The 17863-nt window shown below is 42.4% G+C and overlaps 2 protein-coding genes across 3 annotated transcripts in view; both read left to right on the forward strand.

The window, feature by feature from the left end:
• The first annotated feature begins 1342 nt into the window (after positions 1-1342).
• Positions 1343-17863, forward strand: part of LOC311113145 (astrocytic phosphoprotein PEA-15-like) — a 39320-nt gene continuing 22799 nt past the window's right edge. The window contains exon 1 of one of the 2 annotated variants that reach the window (XM_084156308.1): positions 1343-1712. The gene's annotated coding sequence lies outside the window, so the exon portion shown is untranslated. Of the gene's footprint in view, positions 1713-12604; positions 12701-17863 lie in introns of those variants that run through there. The other variant, XM_084156309.1, reaches the window with a different exon arrangement.
• LOC311112615 (zinc finger protein RFP-like) lies at positions 13688-17233 on the forward strand (the record flags this gene model as incomplete). Its single annotated transcript, XM_084155764.1, has 4 exons — positions 13688-13894; positions 14061-14330; positions 16839-16894; positions 17032-17233. 4 exons carry the CDS (start codon positions 13688-13690, stop codon positions 17231-17233), a joined length of 735 nt encoding a protein of 244 aa, XP_084011890.1.

A 17863-nucleotide genomic window follows, 5' to 3' on the forward strand; every position in this document is an offset into this window, starting at 1 on the left:
CTGTCTTTCACTTTGTGTTTGTGGTTTCTTGTTCTTATTTGGTTTGTTTATGTAACCAGAGACATCACGTTTTCGTCTGTTATTTTGATCGTGTGATCATACCCTAATAAATAGAAATATGTTCACCTTCAACGCTGCGCATTGGTCCTCCTCCTTAGACGAGCGTGACATATGTCAAGGCTGGCCTTTGGCTGATTTCAATGTGTAAAGGTGCATCTATTACCATCACCATTAGGTTAATCTAGGTCGTTAACAGATATGCCAGTCCATCATTGTGTACATTGTGTCTTTGTCCTTGTTTACATTTGATCTCACACTGGGAAAACAATGTAAGCAACAAAAAAAAGTGTTTTGTCTTTACAACTGATATTTAACAAAAGAACAGTACATTCATGAGTGGCGCAGTGGTCTAAGGCACTGCATCGCAGTGCTAACTGTGCCACTAGAGATCCTGGTTCGAATCCAGGCTCTGTCGCAGCCGGCCGCGACCGGGAGACTCATGGGCGGCGCACAATTGGCCCAGCGTCGTCCAGGGTAGGGGAGGGAATGGCCGGCAGGGATGTAGCTCAGTTGATAGAGCATGGCGTTTGCAACGCCAGGGTTGTGGGTTCGTTTCCCATGGGTGGCCAGTATAAAAAAATTAAAATTAAAATTAAAAAATATATATTCACTACCTGTAAGTCGCTCTGGATAAGAGCGTCTGCTAAATAAAAAATAAAAAAAAAAAATTCATTAATTGTTTTGGAATTAATATAACATGCATGACTAAATACATACAGTATGTGTATAACACAGTCCCCCACCCAAAACGACCCATATTTGGTTAGTAGAGAGTAGAGACCCTTACTGAGTATTTTCCATCCCACATTAGCTGAAACAGGTAGAAAAGCTTTCTCTCTACAAGCCAATATGTATCCCATGTACAGTCTATTACAGTGTATTGCACTGGGGGCTCTGGAGGGGTTGGAGAACGAAATGCTGCTGGGTATGTATGACACAGTCCCCCTCCAAAACTACACATATTTGGTTAGTTACCCCTACGGGTAGAAACGTTTTCTCTCTACAGCCCAATTTTCTCAACATACCAGTGTCAACATTGTATTTTTTCATTATTGGTCTTAAAAAATGTTTACTTATCGCATTTTCTTGTTGGCACAATAAACGTGGCCATTGATTAACCTGCAATATAATTTGAATGAGTTATCCACATTGCAATGTTTTGAAATGTGAGCTTTTATTTTGGAAGGTTTCCTTATTACCATACAACGTGACATCATCGTTTGTGCTGCTGCCAGAATACTAGTAGGAAAAGGCGTTTCCATCCACGAAGCGGCAAGACTGTGTAGCCTGTCCTACTTACAACCTGACGGACGGATCGAACTTGCCTGGACCAAAAAACCACGCACTTATCCACACTAGCCAATAGAATTTCACCATAAGAATTGCTTTTGTAATCGCTTTTATATATTTAGGCTATAAAATAAAATCCATTACCAGACGGAGACCAATAGCTAACAACATCCTAAACCAACTACATTCTGGATAGAGGAGCTGACAGAGGAAGAGGACTTCGCAGCAAGATTGTATGCGTGTTCATCGAATAGAAATCATATTTTGATAAAGTTTTGTGATAGTAGTGAACACTTTCTCTTACGCACAGACACAGATCATCTCTCTCCCTTCGCTGACTCATAGCCTACACAGAACCCAGGGTAAGTCACCAACTCATCTTTTCTATTCTGTCTTCAGTCATTCGTTTTGATGTTATAATAATGTTGGTGTTATATATAGTATTGTATGCGAATGTGTTTGGCTGTATTTTTGCTTGTGGGACTTTGTCATTATCAAATAATCAATAATCAATCATTCGATTTGGTGTAAACTATAGCCTATCGTCATTTTTGCACCATCAGTGTGCATTCCCTTACACAATGGACCATAAACCATGATACTTTTGTAATTGTGTGTTTCAAAACACTTGACATGGTTAACTTTCATTTGGTTGTTGTTTTTTGTCTGGGATGATAACCCATTTCCCAACAACTTAACAATGCCGGTAATTTTCCTTGGTTTGAATGATGGGTGGTTACTCTGAAGAGACCCCGGCTTGAATGAACCCGTTTACATGAACCTGACGGTCGAATCGTTAAAGGAGACGGACCTATCCTCCAACTAAGGACCATTTAATTTAGTTGATTTATTGATTAATCGTTGTGATGATATTGTGTAGGCTGTCACTCCTGCTTTCTCCACGTTGTTGTGTAGACTAGGTTAATGAAATTACATCTAATTTTATTGGTCACATACACATATTTAGCAGATGTTATTACGGGTGTAGCGAAAGGCTTGTGTTCCTAGCTCCAACAGTGCAGTAGTATCTAATCCCACCCTTTAATAAAATGCTTTCATTTTAACATCGAATGGCAACCCATATTTCATCTGGAACGTTCTATGATGTTCAATGTCGGACGATAATAATCGATATCAATATAACGACCTGTGATCTGTGTCGGTTGGTGTTCATCGTTGCCTCGTGAGTATGAATGAATGGGAAAACGTCGAGGCTACATCAGCCTTACTCCCGACTGCTGCACGAGTCCAGCATCACCATGGACGAACGTGTACACGACTCAAGAGTGAGACATTGGGGAAAAGGTCAATGACCATGCATAGACTGCTTGCTGAAAACTACTGCTAGGCTATATTGTAATGAATAAGGTTGATGATTGAGACGATAGTGTTATTACTAACACTACTGTAATAAAATGATGACAATAATGGTAAAAAAATAATGTCATAATTAATATCTTACTGTTATTATTGGTTAATTATTACTAATGCATTATCATCAAGATATCATTTTTGGTCGATTTCATTCTCATTTTTGTCAGTGATTCGGTGTACAGAATGTATATTTGCCTTCCACTACTAGGCTACAGAGCTGCTGCCATATATAGCGTCTCAGAGTAGGACTGCTGATCTAGAATCCGTTTATCCTTTTAGCTCACAATGAATACTATTACAGTTTGAATAATGATATGTATGTGCACAATGCTGTGCAGATAAACTCCTAAAAAATATCTGTTGTAGGCTGCCATAACACGTTGTGTCAAATGTGTTCTACATCTCTTATACATCAGTGTGTGTACTAGGACAATGATATTAGGCTTAAAACACTTATTTGGGACCAGGCAATATTTATATTGTCTAAAGTCATTCTTTAAGAGGGTATAACAACTAAAACTGTCACAGCAAAGAAAGTTTTGCTCTGATCTGTGCTATTAGAAAAGGACCAGTTGTTTTTGTGTTTAATGTTTTTCAATAGTTTGTCTTCCTGAAACCCCTTTTAGTAGACTCAGAGACTGCTGCAAACTACTCGACCACTAACATTCCCACAGACACAGACAGGAAGTAGCCAAGGAGAAGCACATTTCTGCTGCGCTGACCAGTTTTGTCCGCCGAGCAAAAAAAACTGAAATCAATACATCAAATTGGAGCGCACTGCCCGGCCCGGCAGAGAGAGAGAGAGAGAGAGAGAGAGAGAGAGAGAGAGAGAGAGAGAGAGAGAGAGAGAGAGAGAGAGAGAGAGAGAGAGAGAGGAGAGAGAGAGAGAGAGCGAGGGGTGAGAAATATTCAACCAAAAAGCTGACTAAATATCACATATCTACCACCACGCCCAAGAGACACACCCTGTTGTTATTTTGGCTTTACAGATCAGAGCAGAACTTTCTGTACTGTGACCATTGAGAATTTTCTGACTGACTCACTTCACTTGTGGATTCAGGAATTCCCCACTCTCTTCCAGAAGGACTCTATAAATGAAATGCTTTGTCATGATATGATGTAAGATACAGCAGTGTTTCTGTATTGGTGTTGGCAGTCTCTGCACATATTTTCGTACCTGACAGACAATAAGGGAGTCGGGACGTGCTAGTGACAGTGCACAGTATCCGTTATATCTCCTGAATGTTAACACGCTCATCTCACTCTGCCAGATGTAGAGGAAGCTATGTCTCAAAGGGATCCTCCTGTTGGGTCCTGTGTTACATCATTTTGTCCTGTGTTACGTCATTTTGTCCTATTTTACATCATTGAGCTGTCACTGTTTGTATTGGGTTGAACTCTGGAGAGAGTTTTGGAATTGGAAATCTCCCCCAAATCTTTCAAACCATGATTCCATTCCGGAACAGATATGGACACACCCCCTCTTTAATCCACATTTATTGTGATTCAGTCACACAAATGTACACACAAACGCACACACTCACACTCACGCGCACGCAGACACACACACACACACACGCACGCACGCACGCACGCAGGCAGGCAGGCAGGCAGGCAGGCAGGCAGGCAGGCAGGCAGGCAGACAGACAGACAGACAGACAGGCAGGCAGGCAGGCAGGCAGGCAGGCAGGCAGACAGACAGACAGGCAGACACACACACACACACACACACACACACACACACACACACACACACACACACACACACAATCAAATTCACATCCTTGGCTGGCACAGAGGAGCACAACAACCCACCCACTAATGGACGTCTTTCACTTTAGCCTTATAGAAGAGAAACTGATCAAATGTGAAGCAACGGAGAGACCTTGCATTTTGTGTGGTTTGTGTGTGTCTGTGTGTGTGTGTGTGTGTTTGACCTTGTGCTGTGCTTATGTAATACACATGGGGATACCTTCTACCGTATCCTAATGCATTTGCTGCTAGCTCTCAGCTGTAGCATTTTAGGTAACATGTTAGATGGCTGTGTGTGTGTATGTGTGTGTGTGTATGTGTGTGTGTATATGTGTGTGCGTGTGTGTGTGTGTTTGAGGTATTTTCTAAAGGTTTCTTGAGATAGCAGCACTGAAATAGCAGTGTTATTGTACTGTATATTCCATCGTCATTGGCAACTATGCTAAATTAGTAGTAGTACTGTCCTCTGTGGCTGAACACCAACGTTTCACATGGCATCTATTGAGTGTTTCTGAGTGTAGGCGAACAGTATGTGTTTGTTTGTTTCGTTATTGATGGAGACACATAGTCTCAGAGCTGTTGCATTGTGTTATATCACGAGTTTGGACAAAGTGTTTTTATTCTGTAAAGCCAGTAAATAATTGGTTAGTACAACACGTGCAGAAGGGTCAGACTATATACCAAAAGCTCAATTCTGTCCGCTTATCAACAGCTGCTGTTTGCCTGTTACACTGGAAATACAACACTACTGTGAAAATATGCAGTAGGTAGGGCAATGCACACAGACACACACACACACACACACACACACACACACACACACACACACACACACACACACACACACTCCCTCTGGACCGCAGCCAGCCCCAGTGAACAGAGCATTAGAGCATTACAGACCCCTTTATCTGTGTGGGTAATGTTCACATCCGGACCAAGGCCTGCTGTGTGTGTGTGTGTGTGTGTGTGTGTGTGTGTGTGTGTGTGTGTGTGTGTGTGTGTGTGTGTGTGTGTGTGTGTGTGTGTTGTGTGAGAGAGAAGCAGAATAGAAGGAAAATTAATGAGGAAATGCTACAGGATGCCATAACCTCGTCCCACTAGTGCACCAGGGTCACAGCTGCAACACACACACACACACACACACACACACACACACACACACACACACACACACACACACACACACACACACACACACACACACACACACACACACACACACACACACACAGTCTACTTCCCATTAAATGTGGGGCAAACTCCTGATTATAGTCACCAGTCCAGCTGCATCATGGGAGGAAAATAGCTGCCATTTTGTATCTGCTTTTATATATTTGGCTAAACCAATGAAGCAGGAGGACGATAATGACAGGACGTTGACATGGAAACGTTATACTGTTATCCCCTGTTTGTTTTGATGAGAATACCAAAAGCCTCCTACTCTAACTGGCCTAGCAATGAAAACTAGAGAGGGAAAAACACTGCAGAAAAAAGTCAGGGGAGGGGGGTGCACACCTGTTAGTGAAGCGTTTGACTTTCACTCATGTTGTTTTTCACACTGACTCTGAGTCAGCTGTAACGTGTTGCAGAACAAGTGATGTCAGGTTATTTACTGTAAGACCTGATCCCAGTTCAGGTTTCAGGTGTCAGCTGGTGGTTGTAAAATGACATCCTGTATAATGTTATGTACCCAACAGATCCAGGGTTGCTTTTGATTCTCAGCTCCTATTGGGAAACCTGATCCTACAGTACATCTGTTAGTGGCAAGTACAGCCTGCAGCGTCACGTTGCTTTACTTTCCTTTCAGAGGGGAAAGGGAGAAACAGGGAGGGAGAGGGGAAGGAGGGAGAGGAAAGGGGAAGCAGGGCATCTTTTCAGAAGAGGAGTGTAAGGAAGGAGTTTGTCTGAGTCATCTACATTTACAGACATCATCGGAGAACAGAGGGACGGACAGGAGAGGACAGGAAGTTATCATTCATGGCAGTCACTCTTATCCATTACCTAAGAGGGTTTAGTGTCACTCAGATCTGATGATGTCAGTGTGGGGGCTGCTAGGTGACCTCACCTCATCTTTTTTGTTGTTGTTGTCATTTAGCAGACGCTCTTATCCAGAGCAACTTACAGGAGCAATTAGGGTTAAGGGCCTTGCTCAAGGGCACATCGACAGATTTTTCACCTAGTCGGCTCGGGGATTAGAACCAGCGACCTTTCGGTTACTGGCACAACACTCTTAACCACTAAGCTACCTGCCACCCTATCCCTTCTATCTAGTTTATATCTATACTATAATAGGCGTATTTGAGCTACTGACCTCCTTCCCTCTTCTATCTGGTGTATATCTATTCTATAATAGCTCAAACCCACACTTAGCGTTGCCGTCTGTGTTTAAATAAGCAGTATGGTGCAGAGATAAACACTTCATTAGAGAATTACTTTACTCCCAAGCAGAAGCATGGCTGTGTGACTCAACACTTTACAGCATGATTCACAGGAGTGTGTGTGTGTGTGTGTGTGTGTGCGCGCTCTGTGCGTGGGTGTACTTTGTTATTTTCCATTAGTGAAATCAGCAGCATGGATGTAGGAGGAGGAGGAGGACGCAATATGACTCAGAGAAAATGAAACTCAGTCAATCATCCAATCATCGTCCTCATGTGTGTGCGCGCCTGCGTGTGTCTGTTCCTTCTATAGGAGATGAGATGATTTTTAATAATTTTTTGTATTTTACCCCCTTTATCTCCCCAATTTCGTGATATCAAATTGCGATCCAATTACGATCTTGTCTCATCGCTGCAACTCCCCAACGGGCTTGGGAGAGGTGATGGTCAAGTCATGCGTCCTCCGAAACATGACCTGCCAAACCGCGCTTCTTAATACCCACCTGCTTAACCCGAAAGCCAGCTGCGGGAAACACCGTTCAACTGACAACTGATGTCAGCCTGCAGGCACCCAGCCCGCCACAAGGAGTCGCTAGAGTGCGATGAGCCAAGTAAAAAAAGGATAGTTGCTTGGCTTTGGAACATTCTCAGCACATTTAACCCTTGTGTGGTGTTCATGTTTTTGTTATTCACCCAATGTTCGAAGGGTCTGATGGACCCACAACATTATTGGGTTTTTAAAACAATACAGCCATAACAATTTACGTAAAAATACTTAAATGTTGAATTATATCAATTACAATTGCACCACATATGTAATATAAATGTGTAAGGGGGTGCACAGTGTGCACTCAATGAAAATGTGTTATTTTACATGTTCTTCACAGAAAATGATCCAAGGCCAATGAGTCTCAGGTTGAAAAAATAAGTTGTTGTATCACAGCATACATGGTTAATATTTTCCATTTACCTCTGCTAGATCACATTTATCAATAAAAGCGCTATTCGTTTTTAAAAATTCAATTTATAGTTATAATCAAGACATGGGTGGAATAAATCATGTTTATCTTGAACAAATATAAATGAAACAAGGTTTTCATCACTATTGATGTTTATTGCTTTGAACTGAACAAATCGGAAGGACAAATTTTACATACAGTATTTAATGGAAATGATAAATGAGCCCCATTGAAAACAAATTAATGCCGGTCTACACACCACATGAGGGACTGAGTTTTACTGTGTGTGTGTGTTGCAAATGTATTTCTTGCACGTGATGCATGTGTACTGTGTCTTCCTGTTCTTCTTGGGTCACTCACTCACTCACTCACTCACTCACTCACTCACTCACTCACTCACTCACTCACTCACTCACTCACTCACATATATAGTTACAGCAGGCCAAGGTAGGAGAGTCAGACACACACACATGCAACAACATCACTTACACTTACTTCCGGTATTAGAGTTGTTGGTTCTGTGGGTCGGGCGGATGGGCGGATGAGGCACCAGCATCCTCCTCCTGAATCCTCCTCACGATGGCTGCAGAAGCTGGGGTCCTTGGGATATGTTGCCTCCTCTGGATTTGTGGTCTTACCAATGCCTTGCCCAGCTCCTTGAGAAAGAGCCGTCTCCTCTGGAGCTTCCCCCTGTTCCAATCTGGGTTCAACGCCATCCAGATGACAAACCGAGATGTCCAAGATGTTGAAGAATATCACAAGTGGCCAGCGTTGGGTTCTTTTTTGCAGCTGTAGCCAGTCACCAGCTTGTCTAAATTGTCCACCCCTCCTTTTGTGGCATTGTAATCCATTATGATTTCTGGCTTTTGATGTTCCTGGCCACATATTCTCCCATCCCTACGCAGCGTACTCATGAGTACCACATTGTTGCCTTTATTTGGCATGCAGGACACTAGGGACGTGTCGGCCGTGAAGACAAACTTAGAGGAATTGATTGGCCTGTTCCGTGTATTCAACAGCTGATGTGGGAGCTCTGGCTTGTTTTTTCGTACTGTTCCTACCATCGTCAGCTTCCTCTTGAGGAGCTCCTGTCCCAGCTTGTGCGAAGTAAAAAAGTTATTGCATGTGATGTTGTGGCCACAGAGTCCCTGTGTCACATCCAGGACAACCCGCATCCCTTGGTTCTTCTCAGGAGCTCCTCCATCTGGCTTCCCCGTATACACTTGCAAGTTCCCCGCATATGATGAAGCAGCATCACAGGCAGCCCAGATCTTGATTCCATATTTTGCGGGTTTAGACGGAATGTACTGCCTGAAGGGGCAGCGGCCCCTAAATGGCATAAGCTGCTCATCAACAGTAACGTTGGGCCCAGGGATATAAAACAGGGGAAGGCGGTCCAGAGACATGATCCTCATATTCTGAAAATTCTTCATCTTCCAAAGTGGAAGACATTCCTTCCACACTAGCTTCTCTCTCTGCAAAAAAACAATCTAAGGCCCTCTGAGCAGAGATTATTTTTGCCATTCTAATTGATTGTGGTAAAGAGCCACACAAACAAAGCTATTTATTTGTTGTGTCCCTCCCCCAATTTGCACCTGGCTAGGGTAGAGTGTGGGAAAATACTGATTTTCTTTTACAATGTATCGAAATAATGTATCGAAATAATGTATTGTAATAACATTGTGCAGGTTCCTGCAAGACATTGTGAGGTTTCACACACTACAAAGGGTAAAGAGTGCGAGAAAAGCAGGAGACAGGCAGACAGACAGGGAGACAGGCAGGCAGACAGACAGACAGACAGACAGACAGGCAGGCAGGCAGGCAGACAGACAGACAGACAGACAGACAGACAGACAGACAGACAGACAGGCAGGCAGGCAGGCAGGCAGGCAGGCAGGCAGGCAGGCAGGCAGACAGACAGGCAGGCAGGCAGGCAGGCAGGCAGGCAGGCAGTTTGCTAGTGTCGAACGTTTGTGACATTGTTTCAAATGTTTTGCAGTCCACTAAGCCAAGGAAATGAAGTTCACCAAAGTGGTCTAACCTAGCTCTCATCTGAACATTGATATTATACAGTATGTTGCCCTTCTGTCGCCATAGGCGAGAACAAAAAATGCCCCCCCCCCCAAAAGGCAGCAGATGACGTATAGCTATCCCATTACTTTTTTCGCGCAAATATGCATGCACATTTATTATTTGAGTGCAATGAAAATGAATGGGACATACCGTAAAACTTCTATTAAATTCTGAGTCTCAAATAGCTGCCTGTCCCTTTTAATAGCCAGGCAACAGCACACATTTCAGCAAATAAACGCCTGTTTCAAATAAACGCTGGGTTTAAATGAATTGTTTACGAGGTTACCATGAATAATCATTAATTGTTTATGAGGTTTAATGTTTGATTTGTTACATAAAATAACTCAGTAATGACTCGAAAAAATTATGGCAATCTTCTGTTTTTATCGGCAGTAAGAAACTGCTAGCCATTGGCTGCTAACAGCTGAGAACTGCTAGCTAACTGGCAAGCACAAAAACAGTCAACAACTTTGAGAGTACAAACCCTCAGAAATCAGCCGATCGCCCACTAGTGATGAAAGTAATAACAGTCAGAGGAGAATAATGATTCTGTCAAGGAACATTTTATATAATTGTTTTAAATAGAGGCATACTGACAAAATAATCATGACACAATGTGTAAATGATAACACATTAGTGCAAGAAATTAAGAAATGTATTAAAATGCTGGAAGTGAATGCTGGAATTAAACAATTAACTATGCAAATTAGCATTAAGCTGTGTGCATTAAGGAAATAGACACTTGGCTCAAATAGAAGTCTGTATCTAATAAGCGTCTGTTGTGTTCAGTGATTTAAGCAAATAAACGCCTGGGCTATTAATTGAAGTTTTACGTTATTGACACATGAAAGGCATCAAAGCTCTGTGCCTATTGGTATAAGTTAGCTGGCAGTATAAGGTAGAAACACGCATGTGCAAGTCATGTCAATGCCTTGCATTGAGTTTTAAGGGTGAGAAAGGCTTCCGAGTGGCACAGCGGTCTAAGGCACTGCATCTCAGTGCTTGAGGCGTCACTACAGACCCCCTGGTTCGTTTCCAGGCTGTATTACAACCGGCCGTGATTGGGAGTCCCATAGGGCGGCACAAAATTGGCCCAGCATCGTCCGGGTTTGGCCGGTGTAGGCCGTCATTGTAAATAAGAATTTGTTCTTAACTGACTTGCCTAGTTAAATAAAGGTTAAAAAAAAACATGCAGAGGCTGCGTTTCCCCTGGCCTTCTTGCACATATTGTACCAGAGCACCGCAAATTTGGGAAGTACTAGTTCAGAAATCGCTTTTATCATTCAGAAAAAAAATGAAGTTGACGAAATAATTATTGATAAAATCAGAAAGTATTCAGAACCCATCACTTTTTCCACATTTTGTTACGTTACAGCCTTATTCTAAAATTGTTTTTTTCCCTTATCAATCTACACACAATACCCCATAATGACGAAGCAAAAACTGTTTTTTAGATTTTTTTTGCAAATGTATAAAATAAAATAAACTGAAATATCACATTTACATAAGTATTCAGACCCTTTACTCAGTACTTTGTTGAAACGCCTTTGGCAGCGATTACAGCCTTGAGTCTTCTTTGATATGGCTCTGCAAGATTGGCACACCTGTATTTCGGGAAGTTTCTCCCATTCATCTCTGCAGATCCTCTCAAGCTCTGTCAGGTTGGATGGGGAGCATCGCTGCACAGCTATTTTCAGGTCTCTCCAGAGATGTTCGATCAGGTTCAAGTTCGGGCTCTGGCTGGGCCACTCAAGGACATTCAGAGACTTGTCCTGAAGCCACTCCTGCGTTGTCTTGGCTGTGTGCTTAGGGTCGTTGTCCTGTTGGAAGGTGAACCTTCACCCCAGTCTGAGGTCCTGAGCGCTGTAGAGCAGGTTTTCATCAAGGATCTCTCTGTACTTTGCTCCGTTCATCTTTCCCTCGATCCTGACTAGTCTCCCAGTCCCTACCACTGAAAAACATCCCCACAGCATGATACTGCCACCATGGCCAGATGGCCAGCTCTAGGAAGAGTCTTGGTGGTTCCAAACTTCTTCCGTTTAAGAATAATGGAGGCCACTGTGTTCTTGGGGACCTTCAATGCTGCAGAAATGTTTTGGTACCCTTCCCAAGATCTGTGCCTCGACACAATCCTGTCTTGGAGCTCTACGGACAATTCCTTTGACCTCATGGCTTGGTTTTGTTCTGACATGCACTGTCAACTGTGGCACCTTATATAGACAGGTGTGTGCATTTCCAAATCATTTCCAATCAATTGAATGTACCACAGGTGGACTCCAATCAAGTTGTAGAAACATCTCAAGGATGATCAATGGAAACAGGATGCACCTGTGCTCAATTTCGAGTCTCATAGCAAAGGGTCTGAATACTTATGTAAACAAGTTATTTCCGTTTGCTTAAAAAAAAAAAACATTTGCAAACATTCTAAAAAACAGTTTTTGCTTTGTCATTATGGGGTATTGTGTGTAAACTGATGAGGAATTTTTTTTATTTAATCAATTTTAGAATAAGGCTGTAATGTAACAAAATGTGGAAAAAGTGAAGGGGTCTGAATACTTTCCGAATGCACTGTATATATATATATTTAAAAAACAATCACCGCAACAGTCCCGAACCATTACATTTATCAGGAGCATGCATTACTTTGACTTGGGTAGGGCAATTGTTATGACACTTTACTGACTTCAGTAAAGTGGTGAAGTTAATATTTAGTTACTCATACCAGCTCTTCTAACTCCACACAATTCAACTGACTATTCCGTTCCTATGGACACCTTCAGATTCACTGTAAGAAGAACATAATGTACACACACTCAAGTAAGTAGAGAGTATTTTGATATTGAACACTGCACTTTTGGGTAGGGCTTGCAAGTTAAGCATTTCAATGTACTTGTGCATGTGACAAATAAAAACTTGAGTGGAGGTAGAGATAGGTGGAGGAAGGGAGGGAGGGAGGGAGGGAGAGAGAGAGAGAGAGAGAGAGAGAGAGAGAGAGAGAGAGAGAGAGAGAGAGAATGAAGGAAGAGACGAGGAGAAGGGGAGGAGAGTGCTTTGATACACACAGTAGATCTACAAATGACATCAAACTACAAATTAATATACATGTAGTTTAGTTATATCTCCTGTTTTTTTTTTTGTACTGTTTGCCACATCGATGTTTACTGTTTGAGTTGTGAACATGGAGCTCTACCCATCTACTGAGACAAGCAGTCGAACTTTGGACTGTTCATTGCACAACTAAATAAATACTATTGCCTGGTATCATAGCCTCTGGAAACTGCCTTTCAGACCAGGAGTGCATTGAAGTCAAGTCAACAACAACCACAAGCCTGTCACTAATAAGCACCTGTCTCTGTTTCCAGCTACGGCTACCACTAACAGTCTCCAGTATGTACAGCAGTTTGAGTATTCCGTTTGTCTAAAATTGCTCTCTGACCCAGTCACCACCTCATGTGGACACAACTTATGCAAGCCCTGTATCTAAAACACTGGGAGAAAAGTGACAAGTACAAGTGTCCACTCTGTCATGAGTGATTCCAAAGAAGAAGTCCTAAGCTACGTGTCAACACAACACTAAGAGATGTTGTTGATCAATTTGAAGCAAGGCGCCCAGCACCAGCACCAGCCCTAGCTCCTGCCCCTGTACCAGCCCCTGCACCAGCCCCTGCACCAGCTCCAGGCCTAGCTCCTGTACCAGTCCCAGCTCCAGCCCTTGTACCAGCCCCAGCTCCAGCCATTGTACCAGCCCCTGTACCAGTACCAGCCCCTGCCCCGGTGAGACCTGGAGTTGTGCTTGGTAGTATCATGGCCCTGGTGCTCTGCTTGGTGTCCATGGTGTATATGATGTTTCCACAGATATACCTGCAGCCTGACCAGAGTGGAAAATGCTCACTGAAGTATCCAGAGGGGGGGTGTAAGAAGCAAGACAAACCTCTGGGGGAGTGGGGAGAGAAAATGTTGAAGAAAGCGAAGGCAGAAATGCAGCAGATGATCCAGGAGCGACTGGGGAAGGTTAAGGAGATCAAAAACTCTGTGGAGCTCAGCAAGAGTAGAGCAGACAGCGAGTGAGAGTTCAGTTTGAAGTCCATCAGCGATATGAAGCTCTTAATTGACATAAGCCGGACTGAGCTGAAAGAGATGGAGAGGAATCAAAAAGCAGCAGTGAGGTGGGCTGAAGGGTTCATCAAAGAGCTGCAGCAGGAAATCACTGAGCTACAGAGGAGAAGCACTGAGCTGGAGCGGCTGGTATGAGATCAGTGTTCTCAGTAATCAATCTGTGGAGACTGTGAGGCTATTCCTGTCTGGGCTGGTGGAGAAACTTCAGATTGAAATCGAGAGATTGAAATCTAGTGTTGAGCTGAGGGGAGTGCAGCAGTATGAAGTGGATGTGACTCTGGACCCTAATACAGCACACTGCTATCTCTTCCTGCCTGAAGATGGGAAACAAGTGAGATATGTGACACACCACCTGGATTTAGTCTTATGTAGCAAAATTTGAAATGCTGTTTTTTACATTGGATAAAACTAGAGACTCAGAGCTATAAAATGGTATATCATACACTGCATTTTTGAGGAACAATGGCCGATGATTTGTTTACCTCTGATTTGTTTACCTCTGGAAAAACATGAAAACAGCCTAACCAGCTCTGCTGGCAACAATTTCATTACGCTTTTACTGTCACCAGCCATATTCAACGGGTGTTGTACACTTTAGCTTAAGACATGTAGCTAGCTAGCTAGGTAAACAATGAACCTTGCTAGGTAAACAACATGTAAGATCACACACGTAACGTAACGTTAGCTAACGAGCCAGCCAGCTAACGTTAGCTAGTTAAACAACATAGTGCCAAATCATGTCGTTACTACCCTGCATGAATCTGCTGGGAGCTAACCAACCAGGTTTAATGTTAGCTAGCTAACATTAGGCTCTAACTAGTAAAGTAAACGGCTCTGGGATACGAATAATAACGTCATACACGTAACGTTAGCTAGGGAGCCAGCCAGCTAACGTTAGCTAGCTAGCTAACAGTACACTTTAGCTTGAAATGAAACCACTTTCTGTCAAAATTAGAAACGTGTAATATCTGAAAATGTAGCTAGCTAGACTATCTTACCCGTATACATCATCATGCATGATGTACATGTCTCCCTGTCACGGATGCCATGGTTGCCCTTAGTTAGAAGATGTAATCAATGTTCTCCATCTCTTTAGCTATCATACTCTAATTCCACTGATTTCAAAACTCGATCCTCCAGAAAGTGGAGAGCAACACTTATGCAGCTCCACTACACATATTTTTTTTTTTTAAAGCCGCGTTCGACAGGATTACCAACAGAGACTGACCAGCTCAAATAGACAGAAGCCTTCTTCTATATGGCAGACTAATCCGAACTCCTCTCTCAGCATGTCCAGCCCACTCATTATCTCAGCTAATCATGGCTAGTGGGAAGGTTGCTGTCTTTTTCTGTGGCTTAACCAAGAAGGCTCGTAATTTAACAATTGTATTCGTATTTACAGATGGCATACAAGTTTGTTATTAACTCTTCCGAGTCGGCGAACGCTTCGGCGCGTTCAAATCGCGGGCCGGCTTTAGGACCGCGCAGCATCCAAACCAAGTGACGCAGAGGGCTGCCGTCGATTTCATGCAGAAATGGAGACCCGAAGCTACGTTTTGAGTGTTTGTTTCATGTAAATACACCAACTAAAACCAAAGTTATGATAATTTCAATTCCATGAAAAAAGTGCGTCAAAATATGCGCTCTTTTATGAGCGCTTTGCATTTATTATAATAACTTTGTCGTCTTTTGTGATAAAAAGGAACGGAAAAAAACGTGTGCTTGTGCTAACCCGGTTCTTCAGGATGCACACGAGTATATAAACATTCATTCCCATGACAACTAGCCATTGCGAAAGAACGAACGAGAGGAATTAGTTCAGTTCATGAGTAGTTTTGGAGAGTTTTTCACGAGTTAGTAGCACCAGCCATGTTCCTGTGGCCATTGCCAATGTTGCAGAGGCCAAAGACAAAGCCACAGCAGGCCGCAGGGTTTGTCAACGCTGTAAACAAGTTGACAAGAAGAGGTTTGTCACACCATGGAAGTGCAAGGCCTGTGATGTGGCTCTCTGTGTCATTGTGGACAGGAACTGTTTTGAAGAGTGGCACAAATAGGGTAAAGGCCAGTGGCTATACCTACTTTTTTTGTAAATAGTTGTGTATTGCTTGTATATATCTCAAGAATACTTTTATATGTTCATATTTGCACTTTGTGGTTCAATTTGAAGCTTTTTTTTTCATTTTGGACAGAAACTGTTTTGAGGAGTGGCACAAAAAGGTTTAGGGTTAGAATAGAAGAAAAACGCCAGTGGTTATACCTACTTTTTATTGTAAATAGTTATTTATTGCTTGTATATATCACCAAAATACTTTTATATGTTCATATTTGCACCTTGTGGTTCAATTTGAAGCTTTTTAAATGCTTGGTTCACCATGTTTGAGGGTTTTACAATAAAAAAACCATCTTTTTTCTAAACGGACTTTGTGTTTTCTGTGTGTGTTTGGGTCCAGTGTGTTGAAATAGTATGTCAAAGTGAAAAACTTACTAACAGATCATATAGGTGAGGTTGTGCTGAAAAAAAAGATACCCAACATTGGTCTGGTAAACATTTCTTTATGTAGTATATCAGGGCAAAATTGAAGGTACCCAAAAACGGCCAAAAAAGCTCCAGACTCCGAAGAGTTAAGGCACATGAAAGTTAATATGTTCCAGAAGGCATTTCTGCCAAAAAACGGATTTTAATGAAAATAAAATAAAAAACGTTAAAATGGCTCTCCTGTGAAGTCGTGACTTGCGACATACACCTAGTTTCCTGAAACGGGTCACATATGGAACCACCCGCCAGAATCTCCCTGACAACCCAAAGAGATGTAATAAATGTCTTGCTGTCCTTGGAAAGGAGGGCTTCTCCTTAGGGAGATTCTACTATGAGGTGCTGGTGGAGGGGAAAACATGGTGGGGAAAACATGGTGGCATGTAGGAGTGACCAAAGAGTCCATCAACAGGAAGATTTACCCAGCCAATGGCGATGGATACTGGGCTGTGTGGCTGTTCAATGACATATACTACGCTGACGTCATTCTCTCTCTCAGTCAGAAGCCCCACAAGGTCGGGGTGTTTGTAGATTATGAGGAGGGTCAGGTCTCCTTTTATGATGTGGATGCCAGGTCTCATATCTTTTCTTTCACTGGCTGCACCTTCACAGAGAAACTCTATCCACTTTTCCACCCGGGCTGGGTTGAGAATTCAGCCCCTTTGGTCATCACTCCTGTAACAGGCAGAATTTTCACCTAGTTGGTATTCTTAACAAATGTACAGTTTTGTCAACATACAGTATATAAATTATAAAAATAAATATTAGAATACAAAATATCTGTATGTTACACCTTTATCGTACATTGTGTGGTTAAACTATATCAACGGTATTTGCAGAAAAATTTATTACAGATATTTGTATTTTTGTGTAATGAAAATACATCCTATTCTGGTTGTTATCTGGTTGAAACGTTATAACAACGTTCTTTTACAATAAGAACACAACCATGACATGTCATCCTCACTTCATTCAAGCAGCTAATCCATTGGTAAAATAAGATCCATTAAATGTTAAGCGTTGAGAAATAAAAGTAAAAGTAAAATGAACTCAGTAAATCATGCAATCGTTGTCCTCCTGTGTGTGTGTGTGTGTGTGTGTGTGTGTGTGTGTGTGTGTGTGTGTGTGTTCCTTCTATAGGAGATGAGGCATTTACATTTTATTCTCATTTATTAAAGGCTTTTATTATCATGAAGTTAAGAACTGGCTTCCTGGGACAACATGGGAGGACATTACCCGTGGCAATTTTTCGACTTAAGGTGCACTTGGTCTAAAGATTAGCGAAGATACAGCAGTCTATGTGGGTGTGACAATTATAACCACACCACCCA

This window comes from Coregonus lavaretus (genome assembly GCF_964263955.1).
Source record: "Coregonus lavaretus genome assembly, chromosome: 39".
Taxonomy (NCBI): Eukaryota; Metazoa; Chordata; class Actinopteri; order Salmoniformes; family Salmonidae; genus Coregonus; species Coregonus lavaretus.